This window comes from Zonotrichia albicollis, chromosome 1, assembly GCF_047830755.1.
Source record: "Zonotrichia albicollis isolate bZonAlb1 chromosome 1, bZonAlb1.hap1, whole genome shotgun sequence".
In the NCBI taxonomy this organism is placed as follows: Eukaryota; Metazoa; Chordata; class Aves; order Passeriformes; family Passerellidae; genus Zonotrichia; species Zonotrichia albicollis.
In genome coordinates this window covers 112,510,375-112,523,913 of record NC_133819.1, presented here as the reverse complement: position 1 = coordinate 112,523,913, position 13,539 = coordinate 112,510,375, and the positions used below count along the sequence as shown (strand labels likewise).

The 13,539-nt window shown below is 44.4% G+C and overlaps 1 protein-coding gene across 5 annotated transcripts in view; it reads right to left on the bottom strand.

Annotated features, from left to right (window-relative positions):
* MAPRE2 (microtubule associated protein RP/EB family member 2) overlaps positions 1–13,539 on the bottom strand; it is a 98,307-nt gene that overhangs the window by 51,380 nt on the left and 33,388 nt on the right. Inside the window, exon 1 of one of the 5 annotated variants that reach the window (XM_074550618.1) lies at positions 5,444–5,686. The exons of 2 other annotated variants lie outside the window; for them this stretch is intronic. In XM_074550618.1, coding sequence (XP_074406719.1) covers positions 5,444–5,562 — 119 coding nt within the window. In that variant the 5' untranslated portion in view covers positions 5,563–5,686. Of the gene's footprint in view, positions 1–5,443; positions 5,687–13,539 lie in introns of those variants that run through there. 2 more of the 5 variants (XM_074550633.1, XM_074550641.1) reach the window with 2 other exon arrangements.

Genomic DNA, 13,539 nt, shown 5'->3' with positions numbered 1-13,539 from the left:
CTCCACAGCCCCACCTCCAAATCACCTTTCTTTCAAAATGCAGCATATTTTTCAGTGCCTGTTTCCTAGGAAGACTAGATTGAAGACGTGAGGCAGAAGCCAAAATGTCTGTTTCTGAAAGTGCCAGCATCAGGTTCAGTTCTCCCATGTCCCAAACTTGCTCCTTTTTCTGTTCATATGCCAAAAAAACATTGCTGTTGCTATGCAGCTCAACAAGGTAGTTAAAAAAAGCCCCACATCACACAACAAAACCCAGAACGCAGCCTCCCACCTACAGGATGTTTCTGAAACCCACGGAGGCTGGGTGCAAATTAGGCGTTCTCAGACCTTTATGGTGAGAGCACTAGGGTGTAAGCTGAGGATTTCATGCTCTCTGAAAATTACCTCAATGTCCTTACACAAACTGGGCTGTCTGTGGAGTGTTTTCTCCCCTTTCTCCCCAGTCCCCCAAAAGCCCCCTTCTCTCTTAGCCCCTGATTTAAACAAATACCTCCAGCCCCCAAAGCACTATGGAGGTATTATCCTGGAAGATCTAAATCCAGGTCAACAGAGATATCCCAATAATGCGGAGATACCCTAATATTCCAAGTCTCAAGCTACTGATGCAGTATTGAGCAGAGTCATCCTCCTCACCCTCAGAGACTTTTACATGCACTCATATGTGATTCCCAGTAATCTTCAGACAGTTTCACCCTGTGCTTTTTGAGAGCTGGATCTGCCCAGCAGAAGATTCTCACCAAAACAGCTCTCTCTAGGCAGAGCACTCCCTAAGCAGAAAATAAGATTAAAGAAGAACAGCAGTGGCAGCAATAGGAAGACAGCTTTATGAAAGTGAAAGAAGAGAAAATAGAGGGTACCTAAGCTGACAGGAACCAAGGAAAGATTTCTGCCTTGGTTCCTCTTTAATGCTGGCTGGTAAGCTGCTGGCTCTAAGTCACCAGGATGGTCTTCTCACTGAGAGCAACTACCTCCTTGCAATCCAGATGCTTGGTAAACAAGGGGGTTACCACAACTACAGCTTTTAGAAAAGCACAGGCCAAATTTATGGGGTGTAATTTATGCTAGTTTGCTGATGGGTTTTTTAACATTTGTTATTGACTTTTTTCTGCTTTCAATGAAATCTAGGGCAAAATTGTCATAATCTGCAATAAAACTGTTAGGTCAAAGCAAATGCCTCTGAAAATAAAGATTCATGTCCTAATATATTTAATAGCATTTGTTTTGACTGGTGTTTACGGTTTCAGAAGTCACACCTATCAATACTGTGAAGTGAGAAGACAATTCACTGCTTTTGCTTTGTATCATCTTTCCAGTTCTCAAACTTGGGCCTTTATATATTAATTTTATCAACACAAATGATATTTTTTACTTCAGTGTACCACATTCAGTGGAACCTAATTTTAGAGTGAGAAAATCCTTCTGCCCAGAGTAAGGCAAAGCCATAGGTCCCCCTTTGAACCCTGAGTAAAGCCACACGTGTGGAAGGCACAGAGTCACCAGAGCCGGGGCAGCTCCTGCCACGGGAAGGATGCTCTCTGCTGCCTAGGGCCAGCCTGCATCCGGCAATTCACTGCAACTTCAGAAGGCAACGATCAAAACAGATTTTGCTGTAATGTAAACCTTGACTTTCAGCATGGAAGTTATCAGCTCATAGTGCTGTAAAAGCCAGCCAGATATGCTCTGTAACACCCCACAACTTATTCCAGCAGTGGGTGAGGAAATCACCACTGCTGTCTAGCTTTCATTATTATGCACAGCACCATCATTTGTCTGCTCACAAAATGATTTCTAGAATGAAGACGACACTTAGGAAAAACAAATATTTAAAACAGATAACATTAGAAAGGTAGACACTCATAGATAAAAACTAAAACAGAAAAAGTCTTTCCTTCTAGCCTAGTGACTTCAAGCAAAACAATCAGGAAGTTAGCCCCTTCCCCTCTGCTTCATGCAAGTTCTGGGTACAAAACTAAATTTAGCCAGGGAATGAAGGACCAGAAAACCATTTTTCCAGAAACACACAAAGTGGAAGCCAAGCACACTATCCTGCAAAGGAAGGTACAACACTCTGTCTCTTTAGGGCCAGGGTGATTTAGACTAGGTATGCCATTTGAACCTAGAAGTATTCACTCTTAATACTTTAGCTTTTAAAAATATGATGAGCTGATCAACCACACAAGACACATGGAGTCTGGCAAAAAAAGCACTGCAAACAGGTCTTATTTTTAAAAAAATTATTCCCACAGCTGTTGATTTGGTTTCTCATTGAATTTTTTCAGCCATCTTTGAATGCAGAAGTAAAACTATCATTAAATGTGATGCCGTTCTCAGAAATTACCCCAAGTCTACTTCGGGCCAACAAAAAGACACCTCATTACCAAATTTTAAACAGGCTCCTGATCTGAAGCACAAGAAACAGCATCTCACTCAAGCAATACAGATTGATTACAGTTATTAACTCCGAAAGGTAACATCACCCTGTGTCTAAATTTTATGCCAAAGTGCCTGGTTTCCATTTACCAGCTAAGTAAAGCTGGATGAGAAACTTAACACCTTGGGCCTGTATGTCCCAGTCTGCAAAATATAATATGTCCTTTGGAAGACTTGGGAAAACTATTTGTGGCTTCGCATACAGAGCACATGGCTGAGACTCGTGGTATAAGCTCAATTCCCTGCTGCATCCTCAACTCCATGGATAACTTATAGCTTCCATGTCAGCTTCCTAGTCTGTAAAATGGTGCAACCTGCAGCTGTTTTTAAATCTGCTTCAGGAGTTGGATATCAAATCTTTGGTAAAACCTGGTATTAGAGTAGCAGAGGGGTTTTTTTTTTTTTTAGGTCTGAGAATATCTAACCTGATGAACACAAATTTTCTGATCAGTAAAGATTACTTCTGTTTTAAAAAATCTAAGGAACAGAACATGTTAAAACTTGTAAAATGAGAAAGCATTTCTGTTACTACAGGAGAGAAGGATGGAAAGGCAAATACTGAACCTCAATACACATGGTAGATGCAGGTTAACTTAGGAGCAAAGCAGCAGGATGCAGAAGTGTTTTAAATTTGTACAAATTTGCTCATCTGCTGTCAAGCTCCAGGGTGTGTTTAATGACATATTTATTCCATATTCCTAGATGGAAGAAGCCAGCCCAGCAATCAGAGGCATAGCAACTTGATGTGTCATATGGTGAGGTCCTACAAGCTGCTCTGGAATGGCACTGACAGTCCAGTGTGGCAGCAGGCACTGAAGTGATGGAATTCATCTGTTGTACCCAGTGGTCTCCTGCTGCCACTCACACTGAACAAGCACCAAACTTGCCTAGCTACTAAAGGTTGTCATGGAAGTTAAAACCCATTTTTTCCCAGGGTTAAGAAGAAACTTCACCAGTTTTCATGTATTTTCTCTAACATTTCCCTTCTGTTATGCTTGACATTTACTTCCTAAAGGACTTTAGCTTCAGATGGAAGCAAGCATCACTCTCCCTTTCTTCCAGAGAAAGGAAGAAATCAACAGATATGGGAGTTATGACTCTGCAGAACATGGTAAGTTTCCAAAAGGAAAAAAACCCAACCTAAATAGAATTCCTCAGTAGAAATTTTTATTTATGCATTGAAGGTTTATTTCTGAAATATATTGAACTGGATTGCTTATTTACCACCCAAACATAACATGCAATGCTAGCATCAGTAGTTCTATATTCCTTTATATTGCTCTAGAGAGGAATACAAATGGATACAAATCCCTAAAAGACTACAGAGTACTTCTCTGGATGAAAGGCTATTCAGATGCAGAGCATCTTCGCAATTTCTGGAAAACTGGGCAAGTGATACAGTTATTCCTGTCATCACACGCAGAACACAGCAGCCTCACGTCTTTTTTAGACATAGTTCAGTGTATAATTTGACAGGCTAAAGGACAAGAAAATTGACTTGTTGATGACTGCAGAAAAACACACACAAACTGCCTGAAAAACAAGAACGGAGAACCCCATGTAACAAAGGTTTTCCAAAGAACTCTTCTGAAGGAAACAAGTTAGCAATCGGTGGTACCTATGGCATGTCACAGTAACTTAAGGTGATATTTCAAGCCTATTTCATATTTCTGCTTAGCTGCAAGACAGAAATACAGCTTTCCCCTAAAACAGAATCTTGTACTACTCAGCTGAAATTCAGATATAGGAAGTGAGAGCTCCAGGCTTTCTGCAAGCAGAAATAGGTCCTTGCAAAAGCAATTTTGCTACTTTGTGCTACATGTGTGCACTGGGGCTCCACTGCACAAAGTATAAGCAGCTTCAGAGAGAGACACAGACTAAATTTTGTGCATTTCAAACTAACCACACACTGGGATCTCTAGCGAATTTCACGCTCACCCGTCAGTGAGTGATCAACAATGAGATTCACTGTTAGGGTTATTAATGGCCAAATGCCGGTAGCAGCGCCGTTATTCCTCAGCAGAAGAAAAAATACCGCAATTTTCTCCAGACAAACAAGCCAAGTCATCCACGTTTGTTTTCATGTATTCGAGCTTACAACTCGCCACTTTAGTCAGATATTTGAGAGCAGCATAATTTCCTGCTGCTTGGAAATCAGCTTTAAGGGGCGTGTTCTCTGCAGAGGCACTGCTCGCTGTCATCCAGGCAGCATTTAAAATAACTGTATATTGACATAAGGAGCCACCGGCCGTATTATCGCCCTTCGAGTCGGCAGCAAGGAGCACATCAAACCAGTTGCGTTCCGGGCTGCGCCGCGACCCTTATCAAACAATGCAAACAATTTTAATGAGCTTATCTGCCGGAACATATTGTCAGAGATGTTAATGCAGAAGCGCTGCCAGCAACGCATGCCAAACGATTCATCAAAAATGCCTACAACTGCGACAAAAGACGGGTGTCCCCCCCAAACGAGAGACGATAAATAAACACAAAATGGGGCTGGCGGGGAGCGGGGGGCGGGGATGGAGCCGCCCTCCCCCGCGCAGGCAGCGGCAGCGCTGTCACCCCCGCCCGAGCAGCGGGGGGCGGCTGTCACCCCCGCACCGGCGCGGGGGCCGGGCGCTGCCCCGTGCCCGGTGCGGCTCTCCCGGGCGGGCAGGGGCTGCCCGCGCCCGGCCATCCGCGGCCGCCGCCTCCCGCACGGCGCCGCCTCCCTCCGAGATCCGCAGCGAGGTGCTGCGGCTCTTTTCCAAGGGGAGCTGGCTGCCTGCGCGGGGGGCGTTCTCGCCTTCCCTTTTATTTCCCCCTCTTCTTTCTTTTTTTTCCTCTTTTTTTTTTTTCTAATTATCATTTTTAAGCGCCTTTCTTCCGCCCGGGCGCGGCGAGCCCCTGCACGCATCCCGCCTCTCCCCCGAGCGCTCCGCAGCCGGACAATGCGGGGCCGGGGGAGAGGAGGGGGCTGCAGCCCGCCCGCCTTATGCAACGCTCGCCTTATGCAGCCCCTCCGCCGTACCTGTAGGAGCGCTCCCCCCGCACCGTGTGCTTCCTGAAGGGGATGATGGTCCCGTTATCCTGGATGATGTCGTTGTTGTTCTCGCCATTTGGGGACAGGGCTTGGGTCGGTCCGGGCATTGGCGCTCCCGCCGCTCCGCAGAGCCCCGCGCTGCTGCCGCTGCTGCTGCTGCTGGTGTGCGGAAGGTGGCGGCAGCCGCGACTCCGCCGCCGCCCGCCCCGCCCCGCCGCGCGTCAGCCCCGCCGCCGCCGCCGCCACACGTGACCGCCCCTCGCCATGGCAACGGGCCGGCGCCGCGCTGCGCCCGGGGACGGCAGCGGGCAGGCCGGGCGGGCACGGCGGGGAAGGCAAGGAAGGCAGCGAGAGGGGCCCGCCCCGCCCCGCGCCCCCACACAAAGAGCCGCTCGCCCCGGCAGTGCGGAGCCGCCCGAGCTGTTCGGCGGCCCCGGCACACACAAAGCGCCCAGGCACCCCCCGCACGCCCCGGCGGTGCCGCCGCCCCCCGCACCCGTGGGCGGCCCAGAAACGCCGCCTGGCCCCTGGGGACCGCGCCGTGCCCTGCCCAGCGCCGCCCTGACAGCCGTGTGCGTGCCCCAGACCTCGACGGCCGCTGCCTCACCGTCTCACGCCGCGCCCCGGTACCTCAGCATCGTCCGCCTCCTGCCCACAGCAAGGAGCTATCGCTCTGCTTTGGAAGGAGCCTCACGCCCGGCTGCTCGGTCACACAGGGCGAGCCGCAGCAGGGAACGCCGCCCAGCTCTGCCCAGCTCTAACATCTCCCCTCGGCGCGGGTGTGCCGGGGGCGATGGCCATCCCCGCCGCACAAAGCCCGCCCGCACGGGCTGCTGCTCGCAAGAATCATAGCGTGGCATTCGTGTTTCACATGGTCAACGCTTTATTTTTAAACATAAGGGCATCAATATTAAGTGACATGAGCTACAAGATGTAAAATATCACGGACTCCTAATAATGTAACAGCACACGAAGGTCTTAATTATTTTATGCTCTTTTTTCCCGATTCCTGTGTCTGCTACTCCGCCTGCATTTCCACCCCAAGCACCAGGATGTTCAAAGCTCTGGATACCAAGCTCTATGTCTATGCTTACAACTTCACTGGAGAGCACAGTATAACACCTGTCAAGCTGCATTGCACATTTCCAGCGTTCTCCTGCTCTCAGGCTTACACAGAAGAAAAAACATTTGATGGCACATCCTTCAAAATCTTCCTTGGATCAGAAACAAGAAGAGGAGAGATCTGCCAAGGCAGTGGCACTGAACTTCTGGCATTGCTAGCACCACCAATCATAGAACCCTCATCTCTTCCCTTCTTCTAGAAGAGTTTTTGCATCCTCCCCAGCCTGTTTTACTGCTGCAAAGCTCTATGATTTTTGCATATCTCCCCTTGCCTATATAGCAATGTGCTTCAAAGCAGATCAGTGCTGGTCATCCTCAGGAGCAGACCTGAACTTCACTGTGGTCAAAACTCACCCTTATGTCCCAACCCACACTTCTACCACAGTAGAAAAATACTGTCCAGCTGTTTAAAAATTGTTTTATGTAAGCAGAAACCAACAAAGGTGACTATAGGCAGTCTCTAAACAGATCTATGTGACCTCGTGGCTGTTAGATGCAAAATATTTGGGTTGATCTATTAACATCTTAAAAAATACATGCCCCCAAATGCAAGTCTCTTTTAAAAAGAATCTTAAGATGGTAGGTCGAACAGAAGCCATGTGAGTACTTCTAATATGTTCTCAGAGACACATGCTGATATTTTAACTCAAGAAGTGTGAGTTTGATCAGGTTTCTGCCTCAAATTTCTTTCTGCACAAAGTGACTTAATGAAATTTTAACTTATCTTTACCTAATCTTTCAGTAGTATAATTTCATTCTGAAATCTTAGTTTACATGATTATATTCATAATATAGACCATTCACAGAGAGCTTGTAAGGTGAATAAAATCAATAACACCAACTGCACAACACTTGGACTGCTGAGAACTCCCTGGATTTAAATCAGATGTATAGATTAACACATTTTAGAGCAGTCTCTAACAAGGCTCAAGTTAGTCTGCCAATTTGCCACTGTCTTCTGCACACCAAAACAGGGAATCTTCTTATACTTTCTGCCAGCTTTTCAAATATACTCATATTTATCTTTCAGTAACCAATCTATGGACATTTGCAATTGGCACACTTCATTGAAACACACTTCATTCATCTGGTAATTGGAGGAAGCTGCTTTTGAGTCTTTTTCAAAACAAGCAACAAAAACATTCTGTTAAAGATGCCAATAAGTGTCTTAGTAACACTCAAGAACATGGACAAGCCAGAAATGCTATGTGGTGACAGAATATAAAAATAATCTACAGCAGGTCTTTATCTGCCAGACATAACCCTACCTGCTCTGCTAGGGAGCAAGCAGTAAAACACTCTGCAACCCTAACTTGTAAAAACATTTTCATTTCTTCACCAGTGGCAAAGAACGGAAGCTTCTTTATTAAAATCCCTAAAGCTGTTTCAAACATGTACCAACATAGCTACAGAAGAGAAGTGCAGGTGAGGAGAGCATGGCAGCCCTGCTGCAGACCTCTTCTTGCCTCTGCATTAGGGCCCAAGGTCAGAAGAACATGCACTGCCTCAGCACAGTACCTTATCTTTATGGAGGCTGAGCCAGGCATCAGCAAAAGAAGCCTGATACTGCTTTTCAGAAAGCACAAGTTTCAGTGGGCTTCAGTCCATCTAGCACAGCCTGGGGGCTCTGGGTGCAATATGGGTGCAATATGCACTACATTCCTTCTACCTACATCTCTGTTTCTGGGCACTGTGTGGCCCACAAGCACAACTCCTGTCTTTATGTGCTGGAAGCACCAGATCTTCCTCCCACTCCCATCATTCTAAGCTTAAAGGTCTCAAAGAAAGAGGAAACCTGTTGCTGTTATTACGTGTCTGTACATCTGCCTTTATAGATTTTTACATGCACCAGGAACAAAAATAGAGAATTGATCCAAAGAGTAGAAGGTCAGCCTTGGTGTTAATAAAAAACCCCACCTGTGGAATGCTGAAAGTACTGAAATCTGGTACTCACAAGTGATATGCTGACCAAGCAAAGCTAAGAGCCAGGAAAGCAATTAATGCCGAAGGGTGGAATTACAAAACCTGATGTAATAGATCTTCACCACTGAGACCACAGAGGCAATGGCTGAAAGGGACCTGTGGAGGTCATCCAGTCCAGTCTCCCACTTGGAGCATTATCATCACCAATATGAGATCAGGTCACATTTGGTGACATGATCATAATCAATCCAAATCTTGAAAATCTCCAAGGATGGAGATGTCACGTCCTCTCAAGACCACCTACTCCTTTGCCATTCTAGCCACACAGCAAGTCCCAGGTGTACTGCTGATGCCAAAAGCACCGCTCTACTGCATCACATGCATTCCAGGACTTCGATATCTGCTGTGGTGAACCAGGTAGAGAGAACACTAGCTAAGTACTGGATACTAAGTATCCAGTAGCACTACTAAGTGCTGGAATAGGCCTAAACATCATTCTCCAAAATCTGGTTCCTCCTTCCTCTTCAGAGCTTTTGTTTTCAGTTCCTCTCTCTTTACTTGCTCTAAGCCTCAGTTACTGCAGTAGGAAGGCCATGAAGCCTAATTGATAATGCCTGAGAGTAAAATCCTCTAAAAGCCCAAAATGCAGCATTAGAAAGACCTCAGGCATACTCAAGCCAGAATTTTATATTTGGCAGCTAATGTGGAAATAAATTATAACTGTTTTAATGCTGATACGCAATCAATGCATAGCCTCTGACAGCAGAGGTGATGGCCAGGCTAGTGACTTCTGCTGATACATTTTTGAGGGGATAAAAAAGCCCCACACACACAGTTTTAGGGAGTATTTCATGACATAGCCAAACTATAAATACAATTAATGATTGCAGAAATTCCCCACTGCTTGGATAACTTTGGGGAGGTGGGAGGAATAGGGAGTGAGACTAAGAAAAACACATTTAACCCTAGAGTGGCCAGCAAGCATCCCTCATCTCTGACATCTCTGTTCAAGCTCATAAAGGAGTCAGTGTCATATTGCTTGCAGTCTTCTCAGAATAGAGCCCAGCTACAAACTGCAGCAAACATCATGCCAGTGTAAGTATTTTGTACATCACTTCTCTGAGGAGTTTCATGAACATTCCTGTCACAAGTGCATTTTTTTCGCTGGGGAAAGAAAACCTGAGACTAGATTTCAGAAACCAGTGGGAAGGTAGCAATAACTTTTGGAAAACAGCAGTCTTGAGCAATGTAGTCTGCTTTTCTAATTTAACTATTTTCATTGTCTTCCTTTATCACAACAAAGATTAACAGAATTCTGTAAAGCCACAGATTTACACACTGTAGATTAAAATCAGTTCTAGCACTGTGTTTATAAGAAATCCATGTAGAAACAGTCTCTTTCTCCTGAAGGAGTTGGCCAACAGTGTTTGAATTTGAAAATAAGTGAATAAAGCAACTCAGTAAGAAAGTTTGGAAAGAGCTAAAAGAAATTACTCTGTTGAGTCTTGGACACACCTTGGTTGTTCAGGAAAGTCCCAATTCATTAAGGTACAGTGACATGCTTTATTCCAGCATGAGGAAGGTCAGCAAGATGGGTGTAACCATGAGCATACTTAATTAGGCTGCATCAGAATCAGCCTAATTTCTAAAGTTGCATTTAGCAGATTAGGAACGGAAGATTTAGGAGATCCAGATCTGCATGTTGTCTGTGAGAAGTACAAGTGAGTTGTCTGCAACTGAATGCCTATTAGAGAGCACTGGCTTGTGCCAGCCTAAACTAGAGCACAGCTCTAGCCTGTGACAATAACCCATCACACAGAGACATCTGTAAAGGGGTCAGCAACAGCAGGGTTCCTAACCCAGCAAACATATATCAGATGTGATGAAGTGCATGGTAAGTTTCAAGCTGACCTGGGTTGGGCAGAACTGGTGTTTCCCATTTTCCTGACATACTGTCAACAGCACTGATCAACCCAAAGGAAAACAGAATGTCATAAAATCACTTCAGGTAAAATTTCAAAGCTGTAACTTTATAGACTCTCTTTGTTTATGCAGCCCTGAATAAACTGTGCCACCACCATCCCACCAGCTCATTCTATACCTTATATTTCTGGGCATTTAAACTCACTATGACAAACAGCAAATGATAATTTTGTCAGGACAAAGAAACACTGCATAAGTTGTATTAAAACAGCTACTTATCACTCCAGACATCCTGTAGACAAAGAATGAGCTTCCTACCCTTGGGGATTCTAGTGTTGCCACTTTAAGCAAAGTCTTGATTATTTGCCTTCCCTGGAGGGACATAGATAAAGAGGGAAAAAAAAAAAGAGGGCTGTCCCAATTACACAATGTGCATGGACCACATCCCTATGAGGTAATTCAAGTCTATTTTTAAATATACAGACATATTTATATTTCAGAGCTCACAATTAACATTTTAAAAAGTGTTCTGTGCCTGTGAGAAAGAATAAAATAAATCTTGGAGTCTTTGTCCGCTAAGTGTACTTGGAAATTTGCAAGTGTACTTGCAAATTCAATCTAACCATTAGTGCATGAATTGATTGCTAAAGAGAATATCTTGTAGAGCCACAAACTGTGGGTATTTTCCTTTAGAAAGACCAGTCATAAAAGTTACCTTTTATAGTTACTGTAGAAATCAAACAGAAATCAGAGGATTAATTCAAGATTCAAGAACTGCCTACAAAACAAGGAATTATGTTCACAGGAACAGGATTTCAAAAACCCTTGAATAAGATATTTTAAGACTAGTTGTGTACTTGTAATATTAATTCTTAGATTAAAATTAATAAATTGGTTTAGTGGACATTTATTAAATCCAATTAGCTGAATCCAGCTGCTTTAAAGAGTAAACTCCCCAAATTCCTGTTTAGAAAGACGCATTCTTCAGCATACATCAAAGGATTCCTTACTTAAACCATGAGAAGTTCACACCGAATAGCCGGAACATTTTTCTACTTTCTACATAACAAAAAACTCCCGTGAGAGCAGGAAATACTTCAGTGAGAAATGGTTCCAAAGAGAAAGAATTTTTACTTCCATTAACTCCAGATTAACCCAAAATTTGGAGTTCTTTAGTGTCTGTTACCTTTGTGTTCAGTGATATCCACTGGGCTAAAGCAGAGTTTCAGACACACCTTGTGGAGCTGCTCTCATCTAAAAACTTGGAAATGGATGCTGTAATCAATAAATGCTTTGAGTAAGGATTCCTGCATCTCTAATACTGGTTGAAAGGAATTGAGACTGGAGACTGTCTCATGGCTCATTCACATGCATTTCTTTGGCTGGAGCTGTTCTAGATGAACCATTACCACTTCCATTAGCACCGAGGTGTTAGCTAGTTTTCTAGGCTTGTTTTGCTAGAATTCAGATGTAAAGACTATGGAAAGCCAAAATAAAAGCATCAAAAATGTTCAGGTAATCTGTATTCCTACATCTTTTCAGAGGATGACAAAATTTGAATTAAATGAAAGTGAGATTAGTGTTCTAGAAGAGAAGGATTTGGGATTTTCATGTTTCCATACAGTACAGTTTATGACTGTTACTGCTGGGAAAAATCAGAGCTTCAGACACTGGTATCTTAAACAAAACCAGTAAAACAAGTTATAAATGGTAAAAGCCTGGAAGGGCTTGGAAATGTGAGAGACTAAGTCTAGCCTTTATTTATGTATTTTCAGCTGTTGAGGAATCTTTAGCTTTCTTGAAGCTCAGGAGGGGTGTCTGGAAAAAGGTAAAAAGGTGGTAAAGTCGAGTGGGAGTGGACAATCTCCATCTCTGATATACCTTCTTACTGCTCTACACTGAAAATATTAGTGACATACTTTGAAGGCATTTCAGTCAATTGATTTAGACCTGTCTGACCTGCCCAAGGTTCTCACCACTGCTAAAGAGGAAGGGAGAAGGTTGGCACAAGAAAGTAATTATTCCAGCAGATGGTCTATTAAATTTTACTGGAACAAGAATGTTTCACCAGCTGACAAAGACTGGATCTTTACAAACTGGGATTTGAAGGAGTTACTTTGTCCCAGGAAACTGTTAATTAAGTGTCTGTCCTCCCACACCCAGCAAAAAGCCAACATAAACAGTATTACACATGCTCTAGCTAGCGTTTAAAAAAATCCATTGCGCATTCATGCCTGACCAGGATCAAAATCACACTGCCAAGTCATTCAGTAGTGTGTGAGTGTTTCTGTGATTGCAAGCCCCAGCCCAAAAACCTAGCGAGTGCCTTGCTGCAAAATACTCTGCAGTTTCCTCAGGACCCTACAGTGCACCTCAAATCACTCTCTTTCAGAACCAAGGCGTCTCGTTGCCCGTGAAATTAGCAAATGCCAAGAAGTTACACAGAAAGTGGTGTGCTTTTCAGTTTGTGTGCAACCTTCCCCTTTCTCCCGATAGCTGATTTTTACCTGGGACATTCATTGCATTTCACAAAAACTGATTCCTGTCAGCTTTCCTCATTTTACAAGCACAGAAACAGGCCCTGCTGTTATGACCAGTTCTCACGAAACACTACCACGAGTCTGTGCAAACATCTTTTCTTCCATGGGCGGCTTTCTAATCTTTTCAGTACTTCCAGCTCTGCAGCTAAGCAAATCCAATCCTCCTTCTTCACTGCTACAGCTAAACGAGTGCCTCCTCCTTTTAATCTCAGGATTTGTTCCACACCTGAGGTTTCGCCATTGTTTTTTCTCCCATTCTTTCCCACTCTTCCTTTGTCAGGCATAATCCTTTATAGGCTTGGGCAATTTCCACTTCCCTTCCTCAGCCACCTACAGAGAACCTGGGTCAAATTGGTTTCCTTCCCTGGGACAAGTCCCCGGCACACTTATTGTCCAGCTAGCACACTGTCATTAGGGAATTCCTCCTCGTTCCATCCCGGCCCAGAGCAATGGGCTGCAGCTCTGCCTGCCGAGCCGCACGGACCTTCACAGGCAGCCACCCCGAGAAGTGACACCTGTATTTAAAGACTGCATCACAGCCGGGATTCACACACCTCGTGTGACACATTGCTGCCA